The sequence below is a fragment of the Hippopotamus amphibius genome, chromosome 15 (assembly GCF_030028045.1).
Source record: "Hippopotamus amphibius kiboko isolate mHipAmp2 chromosome 15, mHipAmp2.hap2, whole genome shotgun sequence".
In the NCBI taxonomy this organism is placed as follows: Eukaryota; Metazoa; Chordata; class Mammalia; order Artiodactyla; family Hippopotamidae; genus Hippopotamus; species Hippopotamus amphibius.
In genome coordinates, this window is record NC_080200.1 from 26,769,716 (window position 1) to 26,783,656 (window position 13,941).

Sequence of the window (13,941 nt, forward strand, 5' to 3'; positions counted from 1 at the left end):
AGCAAACTCAAAGAACAGAAAACTGAATGAGTAGATGGCTATATAAGCAAGTAGCAAAGCTACCAATTCATGAAACCTCACCCACCACCATCTCCCCTACACATACAAAAACTCTAATAAGTGGTTTTATGAAAAAAAGAGAATAGAATAGACAGATTTTGGCAAATATGATCAGGAATAAATATTAATCAGAAAATAATAATAGGACAAGAAAATATGAATTACAATATTACACAATACCAGTATATTAAAAACCTAGAATGCAATGAATAACTTTCTAGAAAAATATAAAGTTGGCCTAATAATAAAATTCAAAAATGGAATTTACCAGCAGCCATAATAGAAATTAAGATACTAGTGATAATTTATACCCACAAAAGTTACTAGTATCAGAATGTTTTATCAGCAAATTATATTATACCTTCAAGGAGTAGCTAATTTCCATTTCATTGAAAATATTCCAAAGAATACAATTCATTATAAACAGTCAGCAGTACATGGGTGCCAAAGTCAAGATCAATTAAGAAAAGAAAATCTAGATCTACTGTATTTATGATCATAGGTAGAAAAATTCTAAACAAAAACTTTAAGTCCTTTTGTTTATTAAAGAAATAGTAAAAAAAAAAAAAATCCAAATATGGTTTTCCTAGCAACTCCAAGTATTTTCTTTAAATATCTATTCTTGGCACTATGTTAAAATACACAAAATATAAAACTTACCATCTTAACCATTTTTATGTGTACAATTCAATGGTATTAAATACAGCCACATTGTTGTGCAAACACTGTTATCATCCAACCCCTAGATTCTTTTCCTCTTGTAAGTCTGAAACTCTATACCCGTTAAACAATAACTCCCCATTCTCCCCTCCCTTCAACCCCTAGCAACCACCTTTATATGTTTTGTCTTAATGATTTTGGTTACTCTAAGTACCTCATATAATTGGAATCATACACATTTGTGCTTTTGTGAATGGCCCCTCATTTAGTGTAATGTTCTCAAGGTTTATTCTTGTAGCATATTGCAGAATTTCCTTCCTTTTGAAGGCTAAATAATATTCCACAGTATGCATATACCACATTTTGGTAAATCATTCATCAGCCAACGGACAGTTGGATTTCTTCCATGTTTTAGCTGTTGTGAATAATGGCGGTATGAACATGGACATACAAATATCTGTTTTAGGCCTTGCTTTCAATTCTCTTGGGTATATACCTAGAAATGGAAATACTGAATCAAATGGTAATTCTATTTTTAATTGTTTTGAGTAAACTCTATACTGTTTTCCATAGTGGCTGTATTATTTTCCATTCCCACAAAGAGTACACAAGAGTACCAATTTCTTCACATCCTTGCCAACACTTCTTTTCTGTATCTTGATAGTAGCCATCCTCATGGGTGTGAGGTGGTATCCCACTGCAGTTTTGATGTGCCTGTTGAGCATCTTTTCATGTGTTTATTGGCCATTCATATATATGTCTTTGGAGAAATATCTATTTGAGTCCTTTGCACAATTTTGAATCAGGTTGTTTAGTAATTTTTTTGATAGTGATTGTAGGAGTTTTCTATGTATTCTGGATGATAATACCTTATAAGATATATGATTTGCAAATATGTATTCCCAGTCTGTGCATTGCCTTTTAAATCTGTGGGTAGTGTCCATTCATGTACAAAATTTTAAAATTTTCATGGAGTCCAATTTGTCTATTTTTTCATTTGTTGCCTATGCTTTTGGTGTCATATCCAAGAAATTGTTGCCAAATCCAGTGTTGTGAAGGTTTTATTTTATGTTTTCTTCCAAGAATTTTACTGTTTCAGATCTTACATTTGGGTCTATGATCCATTTTGGGTTAATTTCTGTGTTAGTTAAGGGTCCAACTCCATTCTTTTGCATGTGGATATGCAGTTTTTCAAGGACCACTTGTTGAAAAGACTCTCATTTTCCCGTTGAATGGTGTTAGCACCCTTGACAAAAATCACTTGACTGTATATGTGAGGGTTTCTCTCTGGGCTCTCAATTCTATTCCATTGGTCTATATGTGTCTTTATACCAATACTTCACTATTTTGAATACTGTAGTTTGCAGTAGATTTTGAAATCAGGAAGTGAGTTCACCATTTTTTCTTCTTTTTCAAAATTGTTTCTGTCTGTTTGGAGCACCTTGAGATTCCATATGAATTTTATAATTTTCTATTTTCCTAGATTTTTCTATTTCTGCAAAAAATACCATTAGGATTTTAGTAGAAGTTACATTTAATCTGTAGATTGCATTGGGTAATATTTACATTTTAACAATATTAGGTCTTCCAATCTGTGAACATGAAATGTGTTTTGATTCATTTATGTCTTCTTTATTTCAGCAGTATTTTGTAGTTTTCATTGTACAGGTCTTTCACCACCTGTGAATTCTTAAGTACTTTTTCCCTTTTAATGATATTTTTTAAATAAATTTATTTATTTATCTATTTATTTATTGGCTGCATTGGGTCTTTGTTGCTGCACACAGGCTTTCTCTAGTTGTGGAGAGCAGAGGCTACTCTTTGTTGCAGAGTGTGGGCTTCTCAATGTGGTGGCTTCTCTTGCTGTGGAGCACGGGCTCTAGGCACACAGGTTTCAGTAGCTGTGACACAAGGGCTCAATAGCTGTGACTCGCAGGCTCTAGAGCGCAGGCTCAGTAGTGGTGGCTCACGGGCTTAGTTGCTCCACAGCATGTGGGATATTCCCAGACCAGGGATTGAACCCATGTGCCCTGCATTGGCAGGTGGATTCTTAACCACTGTGCCACCAGGGAAGTCCCTTTTAATGATATTTTAAATGAAACTCTTTTCTGTAATTTCCTTTTCAGATGCTTCATCATGTATAGAAATGCAACTGATTTTTGTGTGTTGATATCCTGCTTTTTTGCACAATTCATTTATTAGTTTTAACAACTTTTTATGATAGTCTTTAGGATTTTATATATATGATATCATATCATCTGCAAATGGAGATATTTTTTCTTCTTTCTTTCCAACGTGGATGCATTTTATTTATTTTTTTCTTGTTTAATGGCTCTGGTTAAAACTTCCAGGAGTATGTTGAATAGAAGTGGTGAAAGCAGGCATGGTTGCCTTGTTTCTGGTCTTAGAGGAAAAGCTTTCAGTCTTTCACCATTGAGTATTATGTTTGCTTTGGGTTTTTCATATATGGATTTTATTGTGGATAGTTTCCTTCTTTCCTATTTTGTTGAGTATTTTTATCATAAAGTGGTATTAAATTTTGTCAAATGCTTTTTCTACATCAATTGAGATGAGCATCTGATTTTTTCCCCTTCATTCTGTAAATGTGTATTATATTGATCAACTTTTAATGTTGAGCTATCCTTCATTCCAGGAATAAATACCCCTTGGTCATTGTGTGTAATCATTTTAGTATGCTGCTGAATTTTTTTTGCTACTATTTTGGTGAGGATTTTTGCATCAATGTTTATAAAGGATATTGGTCTGTAGTTTTATTTTCTTGTAGTGTCTTTGTCTGGCTTTGGTTTCAAGGTTATGCTGATCACATAGAAGAGTTAGGAAGTATTCCCTCCTCTTCAATTTCTTTTGGAAAGATATGCTAAGAATTAGTATTAGTTCTTTAAATGTCTGGTAGAATTCACCAGTGACTTTTCTTTGCTGGAAGATTCTTGATTACTGATTCAATATCCTTACTACTTACAGTCTAATCAGATTATTTCTTTGTGATTTAGTATTGGTAGGTTTTGTGTTTCTAGAAATTTGTCAATTTTATCTAGGTTATACAATTTCTTTGTGTTTATATACTCTATATAAGCCTTTTTTTATTTCTGTAAAATTGGTAGGAATGTCCCCACTTTCATTTCTTTTGTTTTAAATTATTTTACATCTTTATCATATATATTACTGTGTTCCTTTGCTGCTATGTAGGTCATATCTTTTTTTTTTAAAAGAACTTTTATTGAGATACAGTTAACATACAATAAACTGCATATATTTAGAGTGTACAATTTGGTATCCCAATCTCCCAGTTCATTCCCCCCCAACCCTCCCCGCTTTCCCCACTTGGTGTCCATATGTTTGTTCTCTACATCTGTGTCTCTATTTCTGCCTTGCAAACTAGTTGATTTGTACCATTTTTCTATATTCTGCATATATGTGTTAATATACAGTGTTTTTCTCTTTCTGACTCACTTCACTCTGTATGACAGTCAGTCTTTCTCTGCCTGACTTATTTAACTAAGCATAATACCCTCCAGGTCCATCCATGTTGTTGAAAATGGCAAAATTTCATTTTTTTATGGTTGAGTAGTATTCCATTGTATTTACTCACACCACATCTTTTCTTAAGTAATTTTTTAATTGAGATACAGTTAATTTACAATGCTGTTAGTTTCTTTTTTTAATTTTTTAACTTTTATTGGAGCATAGTTACTTTACAATGCTGTGTTAGTTTCTACTATATAGCAAAGTGAATTATATATATGTATATATATATGTATATATATACCCTCTTTTTTGGATTTCCTTCCCATTTAGGTCACTACAGACCATTGAGCAAAGTTCCCTTGTACTATACAATAGGTTCTCATTATTTATCTATTTTATGCATAGTATCAATAGTGTATATATGTCAATCCCAATCTTCCAGTTCATCCCACCCACACCTCCCTTCCCCCGGTATACTTATGGTTGTTCTCTATGTCTGTGTCTCTATTTCTGCTTTGTAAATAAGATTGTCTATACCACTGTTTTCCAGATTCCACATATGTGTGGTTTTTTGTTTTTATAAATTTATTTATTTATTTATTGGCTGTATTGGGTCTTTGTTGCTGCACGCGGGTTTTCTTTAGTTGCAGTGAGCAGGGACTACTCTTCATTGTGTTGTGCAGTCTCCTCATTGCTGTGGTTTCTCTTGTTGCCAAGCATGGGCTCTAGGTGCGTGGGCTTCAGTAGTTGCAGCACATGAGCTCAATAGTTGTGGCTCTTGGGCTCTAAAGCACAGGCTCAATAGTTGTGGCATACAGGCTTAGTTGCTCCATGGCATGTGGGGTCCTCCTGGAGCAGGGATCGAACCCATGTCCCCTGCATTGTCAGGCAGATTCTCAACCACTGTGCCACCTAGGAAGCCCCCACATATGTGTTAATATACAATATTTGTTTTTCTCTTTCTGACTTACTTCACTCTGTATGACAGTCTCTAGATCCATCCACATCTCTACAAATGACCCAATTTCATTCCTTTTTATGGCTGAGTAATATTCCATTGTATATATGTGCCACATCTTCTTTATCCATTCATTTGTTGATGGACACTTAAATTGCTTCCATATCTTGGCTATTGCAAATAATACTGCTATGAACGTTGGGTTGTATGTATCTTTTCTAATTAGTGTTTTTATTTTTTTCTGATATATACCCAAGAGTGGTTGCTGGATCTTACTAGTTCTGTATTTAGTTTTTTGAGGAACCTCCATACCGTTGTCAATAGTGGCTGAACCAATATACATTCCCACCAACACTGTACAAGGGTTCCCTTTTGTCCATATCCTCACCAACATTTGTTATTTGTGTTCTTTTTGATGACAGCCATTCTAACAGGTGTGAGGTGATATCTCATTGTGGTTTTGATTTGCATTTCCCTGGTGACTAGCACTATTGAGTACCTTGGTCATGTGATTTCCTGCTTGGAAAACAGGTCTTCAGCGCACCTTTTAATTAGGTGCTTGTTTTCTGATATTGAGTTATACAAATGCCTATATATTTTCAATATTAACCCCTTATATGTTATATTATTTACAAATATTTTCTCCCATTCAGCAGGTTGCCTTTTCGTGTTGTTGATGGTTTACTTTTTTGTACAAAAGCTTTTGTTTAATTAGGTCCCATTTGTTTATTTTTGTTTTTATTTCCTTATGTCAAAGAGTGTTCTACTTTTGTTTTCTTCTAGGACTTCTATGGCTTCCAGTCTTTCATTTAGGTCTTTAATTCATTTTGAGGGTTTGTTGGGTTTATTTTTGGTATATGGTATGAGAAAATGTTTAAATTTTTTTTTTACATGTTTCTGTCTAGTTTTCCCAGAACTACTTATTGAAGGGACTGTCTTTTCCCCCATTGTATATTCTTGCCTTCTTTTTCTAAGAATAATTGACCAAAAGTATGTGGGTTTATTTCTGGTCTCTCTTCTGTTCTATTGATGCTGTGTCTTTTTTTGTGCCAGTACCATTATGTTGACTATTGTAGCTTTAGTATAGTCTGAATTCAAGGAGCATGATACTTTCTGCTGTGCTCTTCTTTCTCAAGATTGCTTTTGGCTATTCAGAGTCTTTTGTGTTTTCACACGAATTTTAGAATTACTTGTTCTACTCCTGTGAAAAATTCCATCCGTATTTTGATAGGGGTTGTATTGAATCTATAGTTTCCTTGGATAGTATGGCCCTTTTAAGAACATAACTTCTTCCAATCCATAAACATAGGATATCTTTCCATCTGTTTGTGTTGTCTTAAATTTCTTTCATCAGCATCATAGTTTTCTGAGTACAGGTCTTTTACCTCCTTAGTTAGATTTATTCCTAGGTATTTTATTCTTTTTCATGCAATTGTAAATGAAATTGTTTCCTTAATTTCTTTTTCTGATAGTTTATTGTCAGTGTACAGAAATGCAACAGATTTCTGTATTTTTGTTCAGTATTTACCAAATTTATTGATGAGTTCTAGTAGTTTTTTGATGGCACAATTAGTTTTCTATGTATACTACCACATCATCTGAAAATAGTGACAGTCTTATTTCTTCCTTCCCAATTTGGATTCCTTTTATATCTTTTTCTTGTCCGATTGCTATGGCTAGGACTTTCAATAGTATGTTAAGTAAAAGTGGCAGGAGTGGGCATCCTTGCCTTTTTTGTTTGTTTGGGGTTTTGTTTTTTTTGTTTGTTTGGGGGGGTTGTTTTGGGCTTTTTTTTTTTTTTTTTTTTTTTTTTTGGCCATGCCACACAGCATGTGGGATCTTAGTTCACTGACCAGGGATCAAACCCATGTGCCCTTCACTGGGAGCATGGAGTCTTAATCAATGAACCATCAGGGAAGTCCCTTGCCTTGTTTTTTATCTTAGAGGAAATGCTTTCAGCTTTTCCCACTGAGTATGATATTACTGTCAGCTTAGTGTATATGGACTTTATTATGTTAAGGTATGTTCCCTTTATACCTACTTTATGGAGAGATTTTTAAAATCATAAATGGATGTTGAATTTTTTCAAAAGCTTTTTTTCAACTACTGAGATGATCATATAATTTTTACTCTTCAATTTGTTAACATGGTGTATCATATTGTTTGATTGCAGATATTAAACCATCCTTGAATCCCTGGAATAAACCTCACTTGACCATGGTGTATGATCCTTTTAATGTATTGTTGGAATTGGTTTGCTAATATTTGGTTGAGTATTTTTGCATCTATATTCATTGGTGATGTTGGTTTGTAATTTTCTTTGTGTGTGTGTGATATCTTTGTCTGGTTTTACTATCAGGGTAAAACTAACCTTGTAGTATGAGACCAGAAGTATTCCTTCCTCTGCAATTTTTTCAAATAGTGTGAGAAGGATGAGTGTTAACTATTCTCCAAAGGTTTGGTCAAATTTACCTAGGAAGCCATCTGGTCCTGGAGTTTTGTCTGTGAGAGTTTTTAAAATTACATATTCAATTTCCTAACTGGTAATGGGTCTGCTTATACTTTTGATTTCTTCCTGGATCAGTCTTGGGAGATTGCACATTTCTAGGAATTTGCCATTTCTTCTGGGTTGTCCATTTTATTGGCATATGTTTGTTCATAGTAATTTCATGATCCTTTTTATTTCTGTGGGGTTGGTTGTAATTTTTCCTTTTTAATTTTTGATTTTGTTAATTTGAGCCCTCTCTTTTTCTTGATGAGTGTGGCTAAAGGTTTATCAACTGTATTTATCTTTTCAAAGAACCAGCTCTTAGTTTCATTGATCTTTGCTATTGCTTTCTTTGTCTGTGTTTCATTTAATTTCTGCTCTGATCTTTACAATTTCTTTTCTTCTACTAACTTTGGGTTTTGTTCTTTTTCTCGTTGCTTTAGCTGTAAAATTAGGTTGTTTATTTAAGATTTTTCTTGTTTCCTGAGGTAAGATTGGATCACTGTAAGATTCCCACTTAGAAATGCATTTGTTGTATCTCATAGATTTTGGATTATTGTGTTTTCATTTTGATTTGTCTCCAGGTATTTTAAATTTTTTTCTTTGAATTCTTCAGTGATCCATTGGTTGTTTAGTAGTTTATTTTTTAGCCTACACGTGTTTTTTTTTTTCCTTGTCATTGATTTCTATTCTCATATTGTTGTGGTTGGAAAAGATCCTTGATATAATTTCAGTTTTCTTAAATTTACTGAGGTTTGTTTTATGGCCTAGCATGTGATCTATCCTGGAGAATATTCCATAGCACTTGAAAAAAAATATGTATTCAGCTGCTTTTGGATGGAATATTCTAGTTACAACTATTAAGTTAATTTGGTCTAATGTGTCATTTAAGGCCAGTGTTTGTTTATTGATTTTCTGTCTGGATTATCTGTCAATTGATATAGCTGGTGTGCTAAAGTTTCCTATTACCATGTTGCTCTCAATTGCTTCTTTTATGTCAGTTAATAGTTGCTTTATGTACTTAGGTGCACTTATGTTGGGTGTATATATATTTTCTTGGACTGATCATTATGTAATGTCCTTCTTTGCTTTCAGTTATAGTCTTTGTTTTGAAGTCCTTTTTGTCTCACATATATATTACTACCCTTGATTTCTTTTGATTTTCATTTGCATGGGATAGTTTTTTCATCCCCTCATTTTCAGGCTATGTGTGTCTTTAAATCTGAAGTGAGTCTCTTGTAGGCAGCATATATATAGGTCTTGTATTCATATCCATTTTATGTCTTTTGATTGGAGCATTTAGTCCATTTACATTTAAAGTAATTATCGATAAGTATTAACTACTGCCATTTTGTTCATTGTTTTTGTAGTTCTTTTCTTCTTCTTTTGTTCTCTTCCCTTGCTATTTGATGACTATCTATAGTGTTATGTTTGGATTCCTTTCTTTTTTCTGTCTGTATATGTTTCTATTATAGATTTTCTTTGTGGTTAACATGAGGTTTATATAATGCTTCTATATATACATGATTATTTTACATTGCTGATCTTTTATTTTCAAATGCATTTTAACAGCACTGCATTTTCACTCCCCTTTCTTCAAGGTTACTCGTTTGACACCGTAATTTACTTCTTTTTGTTTTGTGTGTTCCTTAACTACTTATTGTGGATATAGATGATTTTGTTATTTTTGTCTTTTAACATTCTTACTAGCTTTGTATGTGGTTGATTTACTAGCTTTACCAAATATTTGCTTTTACTGATGAGCTTCTTCCTTTCATAATTTTCATGTTCTAGTTGTGGCTTCTTTCCACTTAGAAAAGTCCCTTTAATATTTCTTGTAAAGCTGATTTGATGGTGCTAAACTCTTTTAAGTTTTCTTGTCTGTAAAACTTTTGATCTCTCCATCAAATCTGAATGAAAGTCTTGCCAGGTAGATTATTCTTAGTTGCAGGTTTTTCCCTTTCATCCCTTTAAATGTATCATGCCACTCCCTTCTGGTCTGCAGGTGTATACTTGCTGGTATGTGGAATCAGGGTCCAAGAGATCCTGGACCTGGTGCCTGCCCACTGGTGGGCAGAGCCAGGTCTTGGGGTTTCTTTTGCAGATCCTAGGGGCCCCAAATCATGTGCATTGCTCTGCTGGTGGGCAGTGCTTGGGCCCAGCTTATCTCAGGGCTGGTGCCAGCCTGCTGGTAGGTGAGCTGGATCATGCCATGGCAAGCTGTGGGTCTGCAATTGTCCTGGGCCTGTTGTCCGCCCACTGGTGGGTGAGGCTGGTCCTGAGGCCAGAGTGAGGTCATTGATGGATAGGGCCAGCCCCCAGGGGTTTCTGGGGCTTGTGCCTCCCCACTGGTAGATGGTGCTCTGTCCTGGGGTCTCTGGATGCAAGGCCCTGTGTGCCCCGGGTCTAGTACCTGCACAGTGACATGTAGGGCCAGGTCCTGAGCCATCTGGTGGACAGGACCATGTCAAGGGGTAGCTATTGTCTCAGAAATTCTTGAGGCAACCTGCCTGCTGGTGGATGGGCCTGTGTCCTGACCAGCTAGTTGCTAGAGTTGATGAGTTCCAGTACTGGTGACTGCAGGCTGGTGAGCAAGGGCAGGGTTGAGTTCTGAGGCTAATAAGCTAGATGGAGGATTCCAAAATAATGCCTGTCAACACCAGTGTCCATGAGGTAGAATGAGCTCCCCCAAATTGTGTTGCCAGTGTCTGTGTCCCCAGAGTGAGCTCCAGTTGCCTCCTGCCTCTCTGGGATACTCTCCAAGATCAGAAGGTGGGTCTGACCCAGGCTCCTTTCAAGTTATTGCTTCTGCCCAAGGTCCTGGAGCATGTGAGAATTTGCATGTGCCTTTTAAGAGTGGAGTCTCTATTTCTCACAACTTCCTGGGCCTCCCAAAATTAAGCCCTGTTGGCCTCCCAAACCTACAAATCCTGGTGCAGGACTCCAGGACTGGGGAGCCCAATGTGAGGCTCAGACCCTTTACTCCTTGGGGACAAGCTCCATATTTGTAATTATTCTCCTTTTTGTGGGTCACCCACCCAAGGGTATAGGTCTTGACTGTGGTATGACTTTGCCCCTCCTATCCATCTCTTTGTCGTTCTTTCTTTATATCTTTAGTTGTAGAATATCTTTTCTTGTGGATCCCAGTCTTTCTTATCAATGGTTATTGTATCAATAGTTGTAATTTTGGTGTTCCAGTGAGAGGAGGTGAACTCAGGGCCTTCTTATTCCACCATCTTGGCTATATCTCCCTAATTATAGTCTCTGTCTTTTGATTTGAGAATTTAATGCATTCACATTTAAAGTAATTACTGATAAGGAGGGATTTGCTTCTGTCATTTTGCTACTTATTTTCTACATGCCCTGTAGCTTCCCCCTTCCCCCATTTTCTTATATTCCTTTCTTCTTTGCATCTAGTTGATTTTTTTTTTGTAGTGAAATGTTTAAATTCCTTCTTAACTTCCTTTCATGGTTTCCAAGGGAATAACATTAAACATTCTAAAGTTTTAACATTCTAATCTGAATTTATATCAGCTTAACTTCAACAAATTTTTTTTAATTAAGTAAACCACGTATAAAACTTTCTTAAACTGGTATAAGATATCAATCTGAAATCTCCAAACCAAGCCACAGACTTCATAGTAAACCATTAGAAACATTTTCATTAAAATGAAAAACAAGAAAAGGAGACCTAGCAACATTTCTACTAGAGGTTATAACCATTGCAATAAAATGAGAAAAATAAATTTAAAAATATAGAAAAGGAAGTGATGAAACAATCTTTATTTGAAGAAAATATGATATTAAAAAAACTAGAACAATTAAATAATCAACTGACAAACTATTAAAATGAGTACTATATGGTGGCTGCAAACAAGATCAGTGTGCAGAAATCAACAGCTGTGTCTGATTAGCAAATGCAATTAAAAATAATCTTTTAAATAACCATAAAAATTCTAAATTATGCAGATTTGAACTTATAAAGAAAGTACAAGGCCTTTATGGATAACTAGAATAACTAGAATGTTTTTTCACAGGTTAAAAAAATATTATTTCTAAATAGAACTTAAAATCTTAAGAACACCTATGCTTGGATATTTGTGTTCTTGGTATGCTAAATATTAATTCCACACTCAAAGTAAATGCAACTACTTCTCTGTATACAAAAAAGTCAGCCAGAAGTAAAACAGAACTCCACATTGACAGAGAAACAGATGGTGATTGATGGATAGGGATTCCAGTCCTCAGATACTTGCAACTCCTTAATGCACAGAACATGTTCTCTCCTGTAATGTCATAGAGCCATCATGCCTTCCACAAGCTCCACTAAAGGGATCGACCCTGCATTTTGTCTTCTTACCTTGTTGGGAGATGGATCCCCAGCCTGTAGCCCAGCAAGGAACGTTCGAAAGATTCACATCTGGGGGTGCAATACAGATGGGAAGCACAGAGTCGGAAAACACAATGCGAGTTTTCAGCTGCACCAGAGCGATGTCACCTCCAACAGGATGGTACACTTCATATGTGGGGTGTATGATCACCTTATTCACCTCAAACCACTGGGTGTGACTGCCTGCAACCCTGAGGTCCACAAGGCCCACATATATATCAAACGCTTCAGTGTTCCTGTTCCTGTAGGGAGAGAGGACAAAGGCACAGTGGTTCGAGCAACTTGCACCTGGGAAGAGGAGCTTCCATGAGCTCAAAGGCCCAGGGAATCCTGGAGCATGGCAGCCTGGGTATCCAAGCTCTCAGCCAGGATGTGGAAAGCAAGCCCTTCTAGCACAGTAGGGATCTGAGTGTCTGGCAAAATTGCTCCCAAAGAAGCCCTGACCTGAGTCCATGGAGGATTCAGGGACCCACCAGGACCTGCTGGACAGCGCAGGATGGTGAGCTTGTCAGATGTACAGTGAGCTGCCAATGAAGATAATTCATCACCTCTCATGCTGTGATTTGTCTCCTCTTCTCTCCTCTCATCCTAAGATGTGGCTCCTCTCCTCACCTCTCATCCTATTATTTGGTTCCATACCTATCTGGAAGAGCTGATGGCCCTAAAGGAGCCCTCAGCCCTGTACAAGAAGCTGTAGCGGATGGAGCTGTGTGCTGGGGCCCACACTCTCCCCTACCTCAAAGAAGTCCCAGTCCTATGTAGCCCGGGTGGTCGGTCATGCAGCTCTAGACCACCACAGGATGGTATCCAGCACTGCCTACTCACCTGTCAAAGCAGTGGGCTGCCGACAGGATCCAGTACTCATTAATGATGGACCCACCACAGATGTGGAAGCCTGCGTAGTGCACACTGACCTGCCACGGCCACTTTCTTTCGAGGGTATCCATGCCTCCCATGATCTTCCCCTGCATATAACGCTGGCCACAGGCTGAGGGAAGAAGGACAGAATATGCCAGTAGCAGTGGCACCCAGGGCAGGCCTGGCCACAGGTAAAGGGAGGGTGAGCGGGAGACAGGAAAAGGGGGAGGGCTGCGGAAGACTGGGTCTCCACCCTTGGGAGGAAACCCCGGATTCACCGCAGGGACCACTGCTAACCCGGGCTTGGAGGGGTCCTACCCACATCAGGGCTAAAATCGACCTCCTCACTGGTAGGGTGCCTGTGGGCCATGGCTGCAACCTGGGTGGGAGGCAGGAGACACAGGAGCAAGAGGAGGCTGAGGGTCATGGGCGAGGACTCTCCAGGCCCAGCGCGAGGGCCGGCCAGAGCGGCGGCCATGAGGTGGGGGTGCCTCGAGGATGCGAGGGCCAGAGCACGCAACCTATGACGGCACAAACATGCGCCAGTGGCCTGGCGCACGGTGGCACTAGAGCGCGACGGCACAGACGCTGGCTCTCTCACGCCTCAGCTGGGAGTCAGCTCTCAATGGTCCTCGCCTCCGTTCCCCACACCGCCAACACGGCTGGCTCTCTGTGGTCTCACTCCCTGGAGGGTAGTCAGCAGCCTCGGGGGGTCTTGCTCCCGGGATGGTGGTGGTCATTGTTCTCTCTCCCCACTCAGCTGGCTGGCTCTTGGCTGATGCAATGGGAATAATTTCGTCCTGTCTCTCCCAGCATCCAGCCAGCAAGCTGGGGTTTGGGCATGTCTCAGGTGCAGCATTCCAGAAATGTACAAGCACTTTTCTCGACCCTTCTTGGTCATATTTGCTAACATGCCATTGAATAAAGCAAATTATACAGGTGTTGGAAAGAAACGGTTGGAAAAATGCACTTTTTTTTTCAAGTTTTACTAGCACTTTAATTGGTGAAACAAAATAAAACAAAAAACGGGCACAACCATGT

At 37.8% G+C, this 13,941-nt stretch overlaps 1 protein-coding gene across 1 annotated transcript in view; it reads right to left on the bottom strand.

The window, feature by feature from the left end:
• The window catches only part of PRSS38 (serine protease 38), a 46,482-nt gene extending 32,842 nt beyond the window's left edge, over window positions 1-13,640 (bottom strand). Inside the window, exons 1-4 of the mRNA XM_057708444.1 lie at window positions 13,552-13,640; window positions 13,219-13,421; window positions 12,868-13,030; window positions 12,013-12,284 (exon numbers count right to left, since the gene is read on the bottom strand). Of these exons, the coding sequence (XP_057564427.1) occupies window positions 12,013-12,284; window positions 12,868-13,030; window positions 13,219-13,421; window positions 13,552-13,640 (727 nt within the window). The remainder of the gene's footprint in view (window positions 1-12,012; window positions 12,285-12,867; window positions 13,031-13,218; window positions 13,422-13,551) is intronic.
• Between the last annotated feature and the right edge of the window lie 301 nt (window positions 13,641-13,941).